General features: G+C 38.2%; 1 protein-coding gene and 1 long non-coding RNA gene across 4 annotated transcripts in view; both read left to right on the top strand.

Moving 5' to 3' along the window:
- The window catches only part of LOC133546186 (oocyte zinc finger protein XlCOF22-like), a 196301-nt gene that overhangs the window by 166950 nt on the left and 14621 nt on the right, over positions 1-14730 (top strand). Inside the window, exon 1 of one of the 3 annotated variants that reach the window (XM_061892074.1) lies at positions 8221-8715. The exons of the other annotated variants lie outside the window; for them this stretch is intronic. Coding sequence (XP_061748058.1) covers positions 8541-8715 — 175 coding nt within the window. The 5' untranslated portion in view covers positions 8221-8540. Of the gene's footprint in view, positions 1-8220; positions 8716-14730 lie in introns of those variants that run through there. 3 annotated transcript variants of the gene reach the window in all.
- Positions 1216-5122, top strand: LOC133546218 (uncharacterized). Its single transcript, XR_009805030.1, has 5 exons — positions 1216-1261; positions 1615-1716; positions 1790-1838; positions 3861-4004; positions 4193-5122. It is a non-coding gene; the product is annotated as an uncharacterized LOC133546218 (long non-coding RNA).

Here is a 14730-nt window from a genome sequence, read left to right as displayed (position 1 = left end):
TGAAGAATAATAAAACGCAGCAGATTCAATAGGGTCCTTGCCTTAGCAAAGGACATGGAGTCCTTTGCTGGCAGGGCGGACCCTAATAATAATAAAACGCAGCAGATTCAATAGGGTCCTTGCATGGCAAAGGACATGGATGTCCTTTGCCATTGCAGGGCGGACCCTAATAATGTTGTGTTTATTATGCCCAGTGCATTTAGTATAGTTACGACCGTATTTAGGAATTGATACGACAGGAATTTTCCGATTGTTTGTTTGTTGCTTTAATAAACTGCACGCATCATAGTTAGCCACCTCAGTAACACACATGTCCAACTCTGAAACACTCAAAGCAGAAAAAACGTGTTCTAATTTAACTGATATATGCAGTTTATACAATGGATAGCATGATACAAAACATACTGGGCCACTGCCAGCGAGTAAGCAAATATACTGCTGCTTTCAAAATGGCGGGGCAAATTAGTGAATCATTTAATACTTTTGGATGTAATCTCTTATTTATTTTAAATAGCCAGCCTTACCGATAAAATTCAACCCGGACCTCCTTTGTCGAGTGTCACTTTATCTACAACAGTATTATAAAAACATTTTTAAGTTAAGTCCTCCAAATGAATATGCACTGTGGAATCCAATTGTGAAGGTCATTATGTATGCTAACATTACTTGTTGGGCAGACGCCATTATCGTTACCGCAGCCTGCTAAAGGACCACTCCGTTGTCACAACAGTTAAATATTTTCATTTCACAACATTACATGGTTGACCAACTAAAAAGTATTAGCATACTTACCTCTCCAAGTCTCATGTCGCTTCCAAAAACTTTCCCGCTTCTTTTTCTCTTTCTTCTTCGCTTTCTTCTTCTTCCTCGTTTTAGTTGAAGGTAGGCGCACAGACAACGTTCAAATGTTACGCCACCTACTGTTTCCCCGCCTCTTCTTCTTCTTCTTCTGACGTTAACTGACGGCAAACAACTCGTCATGTCCGCCGCCGTCTGATAGAAAGCGTAGATTTTCTAAATTGCCTTCCTTTGAAAGTTACTCATAGCCAAAAATGGCTATTTTCAGATGGTCATATAAGGAGAAAATCAACTTTATCTAAATTCTGAGATGTGCATCTCAACGACACTCTTGCGAGATTTGGCACGGCGCCCCATGAATCTGTCCAATCATATTTGCTCTACCTGAAAAACACGCATGCGCATTTAGTGGGCGGATGTGACTTGAAGAAACAATTCGGCACTGAAGGAATAACAACTGCAAGTAAGTAATACCATTTATTGTTTTTGTTTTGGTATTTAAATTACTTTAACATACACGAGTTAGTATTTATTAAACTACTGTAACGTCACTGATTTACGGAAATATAGCTATAAATGCCGCATTCAACCTTGCTAGAAGCTATGAAAGTTACCTCCAGCGAGGCATCTCAAGTGATAAACTACACTTCATACATCCCAGAGTGAAATAGCAATGATAGAAGTAAATGTTCAAAGAACATTTGAAGATGAACAATATAAATTACTGAACATACACTGCTTCGACATAATATAGAGTTTTACATTTACAAGAAGTTCCACTGTATATTCCAGCAACCTTTGTCTGTATTTACATAGTATTGGAGTGTCGAAATGACAAAATGAAAACCTGGAAAACGATGGAGAAGAACTGGTAAAGAAGTCGACTCAAATAAATGATCAAGAAGGACTGTAAAGCTGGTAAGTAGACTGGCATAGTTGTGGTGCATTAAACTGGCAGCAGATATATGATATTTTATTTTTCTTGCTGCAGTCATCCCGTCCTGCAACCACCTATGTGAAGACTGATGAGCAATGGCTAAGTAAGTTACATGTATACGCGTTTTCTTTGTTTAAATGGATTAGTTCTGATTGAGATTTACAGACCAGATAGAAGGATAAAAAGCTGTCCACAGTTTGTCAGGAACAAGCATGGAAATATTGCTTTCTTTTACCCTGATTACAGTATGAAGAATGAAACTTGAAATATAAGTAATCTCAGCATGTGTAATTGATGTTTTTTGAATCTTTCACCTTCAAGTTAAGGCTGGTAGGTAACATCAGGTCATGATTAGGGATGTAACAATATCAACATTTCACGGTATGATATCCTCACAGTGTTAAAGCCACAATAAGATATTGTTACAAAAATGTCAAAGTCCAAAGACATGCACCTGGGGATAGGTTGATTGGCAACACTAAATGGTCCCTGGTGTGTGAATGTTGTCTGTCTATCTGTGTTGGCCCTGCGATGAGGTGGGGACTTGTCCTGGGTGTACACCGCCTTCCGCCCGATTGTAGCTGAGATAGGCACCAGCGCCCCCCGCGACTCCAAAGGGAATAAGCGGTAGAAAATGGATAGATGGATGGTGTTAAATGAAGTGGCAGGAATGTTTAGGATAAAGACACTTACTATAATTGAACACAAACATAATGTTCATATGTTGTAATCATATTTATTATTATAAACAGGTATTTCAGGTGCAAAGGAATGGTGCGGACTTCCAGAATTTCAAGTAACACACAAAAACAAACAAAAAACAAAACTTTCAAATATGTGTCTTTAAACTGACATAAACAGTAAACTTGCAGTGTAACTAATGTAGAACAATAATGTTTCTTTAGCCAAGAAACTATACTGTGTTTGTCTGGTATGTTTTTTTTTTAATATAACTTGGTATTATTGTGGGTTTGATTACATTTTTAGCACATTCAACAATAATGCGATTATAATGCAAACAGTGATCATTTTGGTCACAGTAACGGTGATATGACATTTTGGTATTGTTACATCACTGCTGTTTAGTTGAGTGTTTTTTTACTTTTAACTTCCTAAGAAACTGTCATTTGCAATGGAAATGTTAGTATTAGTTTGTAAAATACTGATTCTTAAGAATTAACTACCGTAATAATTTGACTTTTAATCATGTAAATACCTCACAAATGGATATTTTCCCTTGCTGACGTCTTGGTTTCACATCAATGATATTTTCCAAATAACGGTTCTAACATATAACTCATTCTAATATATTACTCCTATTCCCTAACTTATTGTAGACATTGTGGTGTGAAGTGTCGGCAAATTTCTTATTTTGTGCATGTCCACATTTCCTTTGGTGAGCTGCAACAGCTCTGGGTCGACTTGGAAATGGTCTGGATGAACGTGGCAAGCTTTACCTTGCATTATGCAGACTTTATTTAAGGTTAAACAAGCACGACAGTTATAGGCACAGAAATATTTCACAGCAACAATTCCTCGGCTAACCTAAGCACAAACGTTCCCATCACTCCTGCACACTTCCACTTTTTCGCCCCTATATAATGTCCCCTCTTTGAACTTTGTTGTCCCACACTACGCGGGTTATCATGGGAGATCGAGTTTACTTCTCAGATGAGCCCACTTAATATTGTCAGAAAAAAACACACCCACTGGAGTTCTCGTTTGATAGCGTCACACATCACGGCATTATTGTGACAATTTTGAAACCAAAATAACGGAATATTTACAATAATGTTGCATCCCTCGTCAAGATCCTTTCTCATAGGTTTGGTTTGATGCTGTGTATTTACTAATGATTGGCATTAGCATCCACAACTTTGTTTTAATAGTGTGTGTTGTATTGTGATGAGTTACATTTAATACTGTGGATGATGTGTTACCACAAACACAGAAGATACGTAAACATGAACTACAATGCGATCAAGATGTGGGAAAAAAGTAAATGCATTCCATTAGCTGGATTTGTGTAATGTGTTCAATTTATGTCAACTTGCTTCTTGTTTTGCATGTTTCTGTCTTTTAAAAAAATATATATCTTGGTCTTTTGAGTTTTTTGGTTCCTCAGGGGGTAGCAGCAGAATAACACTGAAGGAGGCGGTGCCTCCTGAAGGAGCCCAAAACACTGCTCTTCAAATGGAACACATCCAACCTTCAGGTGTCCATGCAGGATGTACCACTCTGGAACATCAAGCCTCTCCCCACCTGCCAGGTACACCCACCGTCTTCTGTGGCTGACTATTGTTTTGTTGTGAATTTTGTCACGAAGCAAATCCTGCTAAAATATGACAAACTTTTGAGTGTAACAATGTGAGCGATATGCTGAGATGTTGTACGTTTTGCCTTTTGACAAAATGTTATAAAAAACCTTTAATGATTTGTATTCTATTTTAATTTCAGCACATGAAAATATTTCTACTTCTGACTATCAAAGACAATGGAAAACCATTTTCCAGAACAGCCCTCATACATCCTCCTGATGGCCTAACAACTAAACTACATGTCGATGCTGAGTATGATCCATCTCAATCATTTGAGGAAGCTCTCCCTGATATAGGGGATTGGATGTACAATGACGGACATACGTTTAATGAAGGATTTGAAGATAGTTTGAGTGAGGAGTGTGCAGAAGAGTCAAATTTCAAGGACACAACAGACAAACCAATACATGACAATGCATCAGAAACCATGGCAGAGTGCCTTCTGATCAGCATGGGTTATGTAAACTGTCATAAAGTCACTGATAAGGCCCTAAGCGATATGCTCAAAATGTTCAAGTTGCTTTATCCCGATAGTCTGAACACAGACTGCTTAAACAGTGTGCAGAAGTTCCAAAACTTTTTTTTATCCCACTCTGCATCATCGCTTATTATATTACATAAATCCTCCAGTAATTGTTTTGGGCCAATAGAAAGTAAACAAATAAAATGCCTGTTTTGCGGGACCAGTGTGTCAGAAGAAAGATTCTCATCCTTTTTTTAAAAGTATGTACAGATTGATTTCTTGTTTACCACAGCACATTCATGTGCCAAATGGGCCCTCGTTCGTGAATTTAAACATGCAGGTTTTTCTTTGCTGCAAGATAGTGTAACATATGAGACATGCAGTTATGTTATTCCCCTATTGGAAACCTCTGCAGTACAGTAGTATTCTTGGATGACATGTTGGGTAAAGTTGTTTTCCTTGACTTCACATCTATGCCTGGCATAGTGATTGCAGTTCATTTCCCCAACACACTTGAAAAGTTTGAAATAATGAAGAACTGAACTGGCCTAAGAAGCCACAAATCAAATCTTTAATCATTGTTATAAATGCTCTGAAAATACACACTGATGTGATGTTGCCGTGGATTCTGTAAATATGTACACTATATGGTGTATCATTGTTGATGATGTTTTTGCATTGTGTGTAATATTTCAGTGGCCAATTTATTAAATTTACTTGTTTAATAAAACCACTGTCTTTTTTTAATGAATACATAGGCCTACTACGCTACTGTATTTTAATATTAGTCCTTATAATGGTGGTTGGAGAGCCAAATATCTTTTGAAGTGGTACCTTGTTAAAAGAGTTTGAGAACCACTGCTCTAGAAAGTTCACAAATGTTAAAAGCTCTTAAAAAGTGTCTTGTGATCATATCAGTATTGTTTGGGTTCAGTTTTAAATCTCACAATTGTAGTCACTGAGTTACTGGACATTGCGTGTGGATAAGAAATCAACAAATTAAGTAGAACATTATTTAAATAAACCATTTAGATTACAGACCATATATCCATATTGCCTGAATTAATTATTTTCTCCAAATGTTGGCGTGAGATAAACTGGAGTATGATTGAGGTATAATTAAACTGTGTCAATTAAAATGCATTTTTGAAATTATTTTTTCCAAGCCAGAAAACGGGTATATACCAACTCAAATAGTGAGCAGTGAGAGACAAAACCAAGTATATCTCTCACTCAGACATCATTGAGACATATTGAAACCAATACTCATTGATTGTCTTTTTGCCGAAATCGAAAAGAGACATCTGAGAACTCAAACAGTGAGTAGTGAGAAACAAAACCATGTGCATCTCTCACTGAGTCATTATTGAGACATATTGGAGACCAGCTCGTTCATCTCTCATTTTGGTCTTTGTTGAAATCGGAAAAAGAGATAACTGTTAGACAACTTTGAGATCTCGCATAGTGCTCACTGTGAGCCTTATTTCTCAGGAGCTACATTTGAGAAGAATGAGAAATCTACTTTGGTCTCGATTAGTGCTCTTTTATGTCCAGGAGATATATATAAGACATATATGAGATCTCATCTTCAATTTTGCTTTGCTATGGGATGGCACAACAGATCCACACATATATGTCAAAGCACAAGCAACTGTTGCAATTTTCTCAATCTGTATCGTGTACTGACTACTGGTGTACATATTTAAACGGTCCTCAAATGGATTTGAATCAGAATATTAGACATAACCTGCTTTTTCTGGGCCTGTAAAAAAATAATACCGTATAATTAGTTTGAATATGAGAAAAATAAAATTGCCTCAAACGTTTGCTTACCTGTAACAAAATTATTTGAACATATTTTCGATGACTGGGAATGCTCGTCTTTCCTATTTATGCTGGCTATTTTCTGGGTTAGTTCGCCTTTGTGGCGATGAATTTTAGGAATACTAAAGAATCCACGTTTGACTGAACTTTGGCGGCGTTTAGTGCACCCATTAACCCAACACGAAACTACCATATTGTGTGCTTTTGGCTACCTGCGTGACGATTGTTTGCCTTTCAAAATGTCACACGACCCTTCGTGACCCGGATGAATGACGTCACATGAAAAGCATGTATTGCTGTCCTGCTGAAGACTTAATTAAAGCCAACTTATTCATGCAGCTCGACATAGTTCTTCCTACGGGTAAACACAAAGAACAACCAATGGCAACACAAATGGGTGACATTGTTATCACCAGGAAATATGAGATCACCTACCTAGGTTCCATTCTAGAGGCTAATCATTCCTGTGATAAAATGGCAACCAAGGTCATCAAAAAGGTCAACCAAAGAACGAGATTCCTCTACAGAATGTCCTCTCTGGTCAACAAAAGCACCTTGAAGATTCTAGCGGGAACTCTCATTCAAGCCTTTTTCGATTACGCTGGCACCTCCTGGTACTCCAGCACCTCCAAAACTCTCAAATCTAGACTCCGAATATCCCAGAACAAGCTAGTTCGGTTACTTTTAGACCTCCACCCCAGATCACACCTCACTCCAACCCACTTCTCCAAAGTGGGCTGGCTCAGGGTGGAGGACAGAGTAAAACAACTTGCACTGAGCCTAGTCTATAAAATCCGCGACACCTCCTTGATACCGAAGTACATGTCAAACTTCTTCCTTAACGTAAATGACCGCCATAACCACAACACCAGGGGGAGCTCCACAAACCACGTTAAACCCAGATTCCGATCTAACAAAGGTCTTAACTCGTTCTCTTTCTATGCCACATCAATGTGGAATGCACTCCCAACAGGTGTAAAAGTAAGTGCATCTCTATATTCCTTCAAAACCGCTCTAAAACAACACCTGCAGGCAACTTCAACACTTTACTAATACCCTCCTCCATTCACATCCCATCTCCCCGGATTATAAATAACCTAATGTAAATAATCAAATGTACTTCTAATGTATATACTTGTTCTTATGCTATCTGAACTCACTATGTTCTCTGCTGGCTGTACATATCTTACTGTAAGACCTTCACTGTTTCAATGTCCACATTTCTCTGTTGATGCAATTGTTGATGACTGAAGTACTGATATCAACCATAGCTCCTCATCCCACCCCCGGATTGTAAATAATGTAAATAATTCAATGTATATACTATGATGATTAACCTGTGTGATGACTGTATTATGCTGATAGTATATATTTGTACCATGAATTGATTAACATGGACCCCGACTTAAACAAGTTGAAAACTTATTGGGGTGTTACCATTTAGTGGTCAATTGTACGGAATATGTACTGAACTGTGCAATCTACTAATAAAAGTATCAATCAATCAATTAACCAAACAATCAATCAATCAATCAATCAATCAATCAATTAATCAATCAATCAATCAATCAAAAATGATATTTCAAATATATAAACCGTATTTTACTTTAAATCATGTATGTATGAAAATAATTAACTAGTAGTGTTTTTAATGCACTTATTATGTTGTCTGTCTAATTGTAATAAATGCAGACGAGGCGTGTTCAACGTTGACTCACACAGCGTGCTCATAACCACATTCTAGCTGTCTGCATGGCGACATACGACACCACTTCGCGGGGCTACCGCGCATGCTCGTCACCACTGTTGCATGCTGGGTAGTGTAGTTCTTATACTCCCTAGCTCAAAACATCACAACTATGACTCTTTGGCCCCGCCCCTACGGACGCATGCTTGGAAGACATGCGCTTTGTGGCAAAGTCCTCCTTTTCTCCACACACGCTTCTAAGCCTCGGCACATCTCCTCACATCGCTACTAACTACACTTTATTCATCCTCCGTGTCAGGATAAACTCCACTCGTCTCAGCCACATTTGGAGATTATTAGGCCCGCTTAGCTTGATAGTTGTTTGAGCGCGCCAATTAGCTTAGCATGCTAGTTAACTTAGCTTGTTAGCCGCTAACAAAGAGACGCGGATTTGATCAACACATCGCTTAGTTAAGATCAAGTGTGAGTGTAAAGTGTTGTGATTGTGTGAAAATGTGCGAAAGAACGATAGAAAAGTATGAGGAGGAACTTTGTTGTGTGAAAATGTGTGAAAGAACGATAGCAGAGTACAAAGAGGAACTTTCTCGTACAAAAGAAGAGAACGAGAGACTACGTCAACTATTGGAGGCTGTTTTCAAGAAAGCTCAAGTTGTGTTACACAGAACAGGTTTGTTTACTTCTTACTCTCACATGTTTACTAACTTTATATTTCATCATGAACATGACGTGTTTGCAGCAGTCATTTCCATGAGATCAGGGGTGTCCAAACTTTTTCCACAGAGGGCCGAACACGGAAAAATGTAAGCATGCAGGGGCCATTTTGATATTTTTCATTTTCCAACCATAACAAAATATATGGATTTTTTTTTTTAATCCTTAGGGTTCCTGGGGAGCATAGAGGGTCTCAGTCACTAAAATGTTAAAGAAAAGGTCAAATTATTATTTTATTTATTTTATTTAAGGCTTACAGTAAATCTCTATATCAACTTGAGGTGGATATAAAGTAAAACAAATAAGCTTTTATGCCTTTTCCGTCAAACATAACTTTGTTTTTTATAGTAAAACTGAAATATGCAGTATTTAGATAGATGGATATGACTTTATTGATTCCTTCAGGAGAGTTTCTTTATTTAGCAATTAAAGTCCTCAAAGATCAATAATGCAGGACATTATTGATTTTAATTATTTAATATTTTTGAGTAATCACAGTGAAAAGTTAATTAAAGTCCTACTAAATATATTTGAGATCCGAAAGGTTCCCCACTCATAAAGTGATGCATTTTTATTAGATTGTTTTTTTTACTTTTAACACTTAAATTTCAAGATAAACCTCCAATATATGTCGATTTTAAGTTTGAACTATTATTTTGTTTATTTTATGCTCTTTTGTCCAAATGTTGATGTTTTTATATGGCAACCACACAACATATGCAATATTTTTCTACATAAAACATTTTAAAGTGGTAACTTTTAAGTAATAATTCATTGTAACAAATTTTTTTGTCCTTTTTTTGAGCAATGGAAAAAAAAACTGCCTGCATGGCAGCTTTGTGTCAACATTAACACGTTTTCTCACTATATTTCACTTCATTCCACTTTTTTAAAATGTTTTAATTTTTGCAATACTATCAATTTTGCAATTTTTGCAGGATGTGCGGCGGGTTAGCTGCGGGTCGCAAATGGCTTCCGGGCCGCATTTTGGACACCCCTGCATTAGATAATGTCCAAATAGAGGTGGTTTGGCACACATATAATTAAAAAAACAACAATAATATTGTTTTTCATCAGATATGTAGTAGTATTGTATATGTGGATGGGGGCCCTGCTTTGGCAATAATGTGTACCCCTTTCAGAGATCACATTTAGTTCCACTTCAAACATTCACATGATGGACAATAAGATGAGATGGTATAACATAAACAATTGTGGAACCTTTTTACTCAAAGGGGGATCTCGTTGGAAGCGCGATGTATGAGCAGACGCTGTTTGGGTATAACAAAATGGTGTCTGCCAATGTAGTTTACAATGTCACTACGTCAGTAGTTGTCAAACCTTTTTCACCAAGTACCACCTCAGAAAATACTTGGATTTCCAAGTACCACCATCATGAACAGCATTAAAATACAGTAGCATAGTAGGCCTTAATTATTCATTAAAAACAAGGAAGACACATTATTTAACGAGTATATTTAATCATTTTAAATACTGTTGCATTACACACAGTTTGAACAATAACACTGCGTTTGCAAGTAGGAAAATAAAAGACTGTACTTAAATAATACGCAGTGCACACCAGATAGATTCTGGTGCGCATCAGGTAGTTTCTAGGATGCAGTTTCCTCAGTTGACCTCTGATCTGGTCCACAGAGATGACTATACATGGGTTTCCGATGACGTCACACCCGTCCCACAATTCCCTTGTCCGCCATCTTGTATGTCAAAACAAACACTCGTAACCAAGGACGCCTCCATTGTTATTTTTGTGAGAATGGGTCACACGTGTCGTTTGGGGCTGTGTAAACCGCGCCAATTCAGGACAAAGAACAACAAAGTACTACGATATCCCTAAGGTTATAGTAAAACAGGGAAAAGAAACCGAGCGACTGTCGACAGAAAGGAGCAACCTGTGGCTAGCTAGAATCAATCGAGTGGGATTTACCCCTGATCCAGCAAAACGACGTTATAAAGTTTGCTCTGATTATTTTGTAACAGGTACTTTGAATTATGTTGCTCTCTGTATCGATGATAAAATGTGTTATGGTTAGAATGGATATTAAAACATAGGAGGAACTACTGTGCCTGTGCTTGTACTTAATAACGCTCGACGTCTGACGTTGTTGTTGCACAAATATAACCTTCTATATATAATATAGGCAATCGCTGCTTATTTTTGGACGATTTTATTAAAATTTGAATGAATTAAATCAAGTAACCCTAAACTATGCAGTTGCATAGTTAGAATCATATAGTTCTGAAAATACCTTTGGGTACTATTTATCAAGTGCTTCTGGACGATAGTCTTTAGCATATCCTGGAATCAGAGAAAGTAAAACAGGCTTAATTTTTCGTTTGGATTTTAATTCTCTGTACAAGTCTGACAGTTCATCTTGTGTCCCCTTCTGTACCTCCGGTAGTTTCCTCTGTTTTAATGGTGCCGGTGTATCTCCAGATACGATTGCCTTGTCTAGCTTTCTCTTCATTGTCTTGGCGGATGTGAAGTTAATGTCCTGTATGGTCTTGTACCCAACTTTCTTGACTGCAGATGGAAGTAGCCGGTAAGATTTTTCCTGTGTGACTGTCGTGTTGTCCCGCATCTTGACGCTCGTTTCAATGGCAAACAACAATGCAGAAACATGTGAACATATTTCGCCAATACCTGCCATATATGTACAGTGTCCTGATAAAACACGACCCGTCTTCTCTGATATGACCCATGGCACCAAACACATATCAGTTGATCTCTGAGAGTGACGAACACCAGCGATGAGCACACATTTATCTTCCATTGTAGCCAGTTTCATTTCCTGTACCCATCCACACACAAAGTAATTGTACGCTTCGAGCGACTTGTAGCCCTTGAGCTCATCCAGAGTGTAGGCACTAACATTGTTCACCAAATAGTTGACGATGTCGGCGTAACTTATATCCGGATAACATTTCAAGTCCGTAGTCCATTCGTGCTTTCCCATCTCATACGGATCTTTATCGCCAATATCCTTCCATTTCTGTAAATACCTGGCTTTGCATCTAGCGTCTGTCTGTGGGGAACTTTTACGACTTCTTTCAAATTTCCTGAAGTGGACGTTATTGTTGCTGCAAAAGTGTGGAAATATATTTAGAAAACTGCCGCAGACGAGTAAACAAAGTTTTGTTGCACAAGATGGCGGCTGACTCGAAGGATTATGGGTAATCGCCGCTAGCGGAAACCCATCTATTGTCTGGTGGAGGTGGAAGAGTAAGGGGTTGCAACCATGGCTGGGGGGGAGAAGAAGAGGGGGTGGCTGCGATGAGGAGTGGGGGGTGGGGTGGACACATGCTGGTTGAACCGGTTGAAGAAGTTATTCATCTCAAATGTCCCCCCTACTGCTCTGGTCTTTGTCTTGTGGCCTGTGAGGGTTTTCACACCTTACTAGACCTCCCTCATGTTGTTCTGCTCCACCTTCTTCCTGTAGCTTAGTTTAGTCTTTATTTGAAGGGACAATGCACAGAAACATTAAGCTCAAAGACAGATATGGTCTGTTCCAGATTATAGCTATATAGCTAATTTCCATCTGCAGTCCCTGGCTACCTGTCCTTAGCCTTCCTCACGCGTCCTTTCTTCTCCCGCTGTGCTGCTCTCATTGCCTCCCTGTCTCCACTCCTGAAGGCAGCTTTCTTCTTGTTGAGCACAGCTTGAACCTCCTGTGTTACCCAGGGTTTGTCATTAGGGTAGTACCGAACAGTCTTAGCAGGGCAGGTCACGTCTAGGCAGAAGTTGAGGTAATCCGTAGGACAGTGAGTCAGACCATCAATGTCCTCACCATGTGGAAACTGTGTTCCATTTGTCTGTCACAGAATGACATCACACTAAGACGTTCAGTGACAGTTTTCCAGTGTTTATCAGTGATTTTTCTTCAGTTATTTAGAATTTTTGTACAGTATCAATCAATGTTTATTTATATAGCCCTAACTCACAGGTGTCTTAAAGGGCTAAAAAAAAGGCAGTAAAAACCTTTAAAACAAAGTGTTTGCTAGTGAAATGTTCTGAAATATGTAGGTATATTCTTGCTATCGTTTACATTTTCAGAATGTATAATGTTGTGTTTTAGAGTAATGCTTTGATATTTTTATCAGGTTCAAACACCGATGGTATACCTTAGACAAGACAAGAAGCAAAGAAATGAAAAAGAGACCGGTTTCAATTTAACTCATGAGGAGAAACGTCTGGGCTGCAACTTTGTTTCCCACCACGCTTTGACGAGGGAGTTCCACGCGTCCTCTTTTATTTAAGGCCTTTTCTGATTACATAGCTGCAGCTGTTTCTAAAGGGAGGGGGGCCGTACACAGCTTTTGCACTCAGTTATAAACAGTTCAAAGAAAAGGTACCTGGAATTGCGTCAGGTCTGCTCCCTCTCCGCTTCGTGGATCTCGGGTCAGGACAAGGTCTTCCTGTGGCTGTCAATAGATCAAAGAAACCGACACCTCCATGTTGCATCCCATCGCAGATAGTGGAGTTTTACAAGCCTTTTGTTTGATAAGATGAAATACAGTTTTTGTCTTCTAGCAGGGGACCTGAACTCAATGGAACACAAAGTTGTGTTATAACTAATGTACAATTATTCTGACAATTTTGTTATTATTGTTAATATTATCTGGAATCAATTTTTGGCAGCAGCAAAATGGCAATTTGGGTAGTTTTTAGCTCTAAAAAGGGTATTTAAACAACAGTACAGTAGGTACTTGATTTACATATGTGTAAGGCCCATAAGGGTATTCCAGTAGAATATGCAGAGATAAGATATGTCAATATGAAAATGTTACTTAAAATACATTTTTGTCAACAACAAAGTGTCCATTTGGGTAGATATTTGCTCTAACAGGGAATTTAAACAAGTAAACAGTACAGTAGGTACTTGATTTTGATATATGGAATGGTCATAAGGGTATTATAGTAAAATACGCTTCTGTAAATATGCGATGTGTAAATATCAAAATATTACGTCAAATCACTTTTTGTCAGGCAATATTACATTTAATGACAATTTTACATAAATTTAGACATCCAAACCTGTTGTACATATTTATCATGTGCAGGAAGAAATAACAGTTACAGCTGTGTGTATCTTCCAAACGAGAAAGAGGTTTTATCACATCAACATGGGACTAACAACACTCCTTTAAATCTCATCAATACCACAGAAGAGACAAACTGTCCTTTTCCGGGCACGATAAAGTCTTAAATAATGTCAAACACGTAGCGACACAATAACCAGGAAGAGAAAGTGTTTATCTTACACCTAGTAATCCGCTGTGGACAGACCAAGCCAAAACTGCAGCTTCAGCGAAGGAAATACGTTTTCGGCAGGCATTCACATTTTTCCACAACACCCCTAAAGGGACATGGGGGAAAGTCCTAGTTGGAAATACTGCCGAATTAACTCCTGAACTAGAAAGTCAAGGGCGGTCACGGCATGTTCTTGTCGTCGATGTTGGTCAATTTTTTAGGGCATTACGGCAAGTCACAAGGGCAGTCGCAGCTTTTGTCACGGTTGCCTTGGTTAAATTCGAGCCCTGCTAACGGAATTATTTTTTAATCAATGTTATTAATTTGTGTGTTACTTCAAATAACTGACATTATGTAGTTAAGATAAGTTTCATATGAGAGCAGTCTTCGCCGGACCGAACAGCAGGACTGGTGTAACAATGACATTATTACACGTCACTCTTTATAACTCCTTGTGCAGATCTGATTGTTCATTATTTAAATGTTGACTTCAGTTTGAAACAAAGGTGCTAACATTCATCGCAGCATTTGGGGAGGCATGTTTTAAAGGGGAACATTATCCCAATTTCAGAAGGGTTAAAACCAATAAAAATCAGTTTCTAGTTGCTTATTTTATTTTTCGAAGTTTTACTCAAAATTTTACCCATCACGCAATATCCCAAAAAACGACTTCAAAGTGCCTGATTTTAACCGTCGTTA

This window comes from Nerophis ophidion, linkage group LG29 (assembly GCF_033978795.1).
Source record: "Nerophis ophidion isolate RoL-2023_Sa linkage group LG29, RoL_Noph_v1.0, whole genome shotgun sequence".
Lineage (NCBI taxonomy): Eukaryota > Metazoa > Chordata > Actinopteri > Syngnathiformes > Syngnathidae > Nerophis > Nerophis ophidion.
This window is presented reverse-complemented; position numbering and strand designations above follow the sequence as displayed.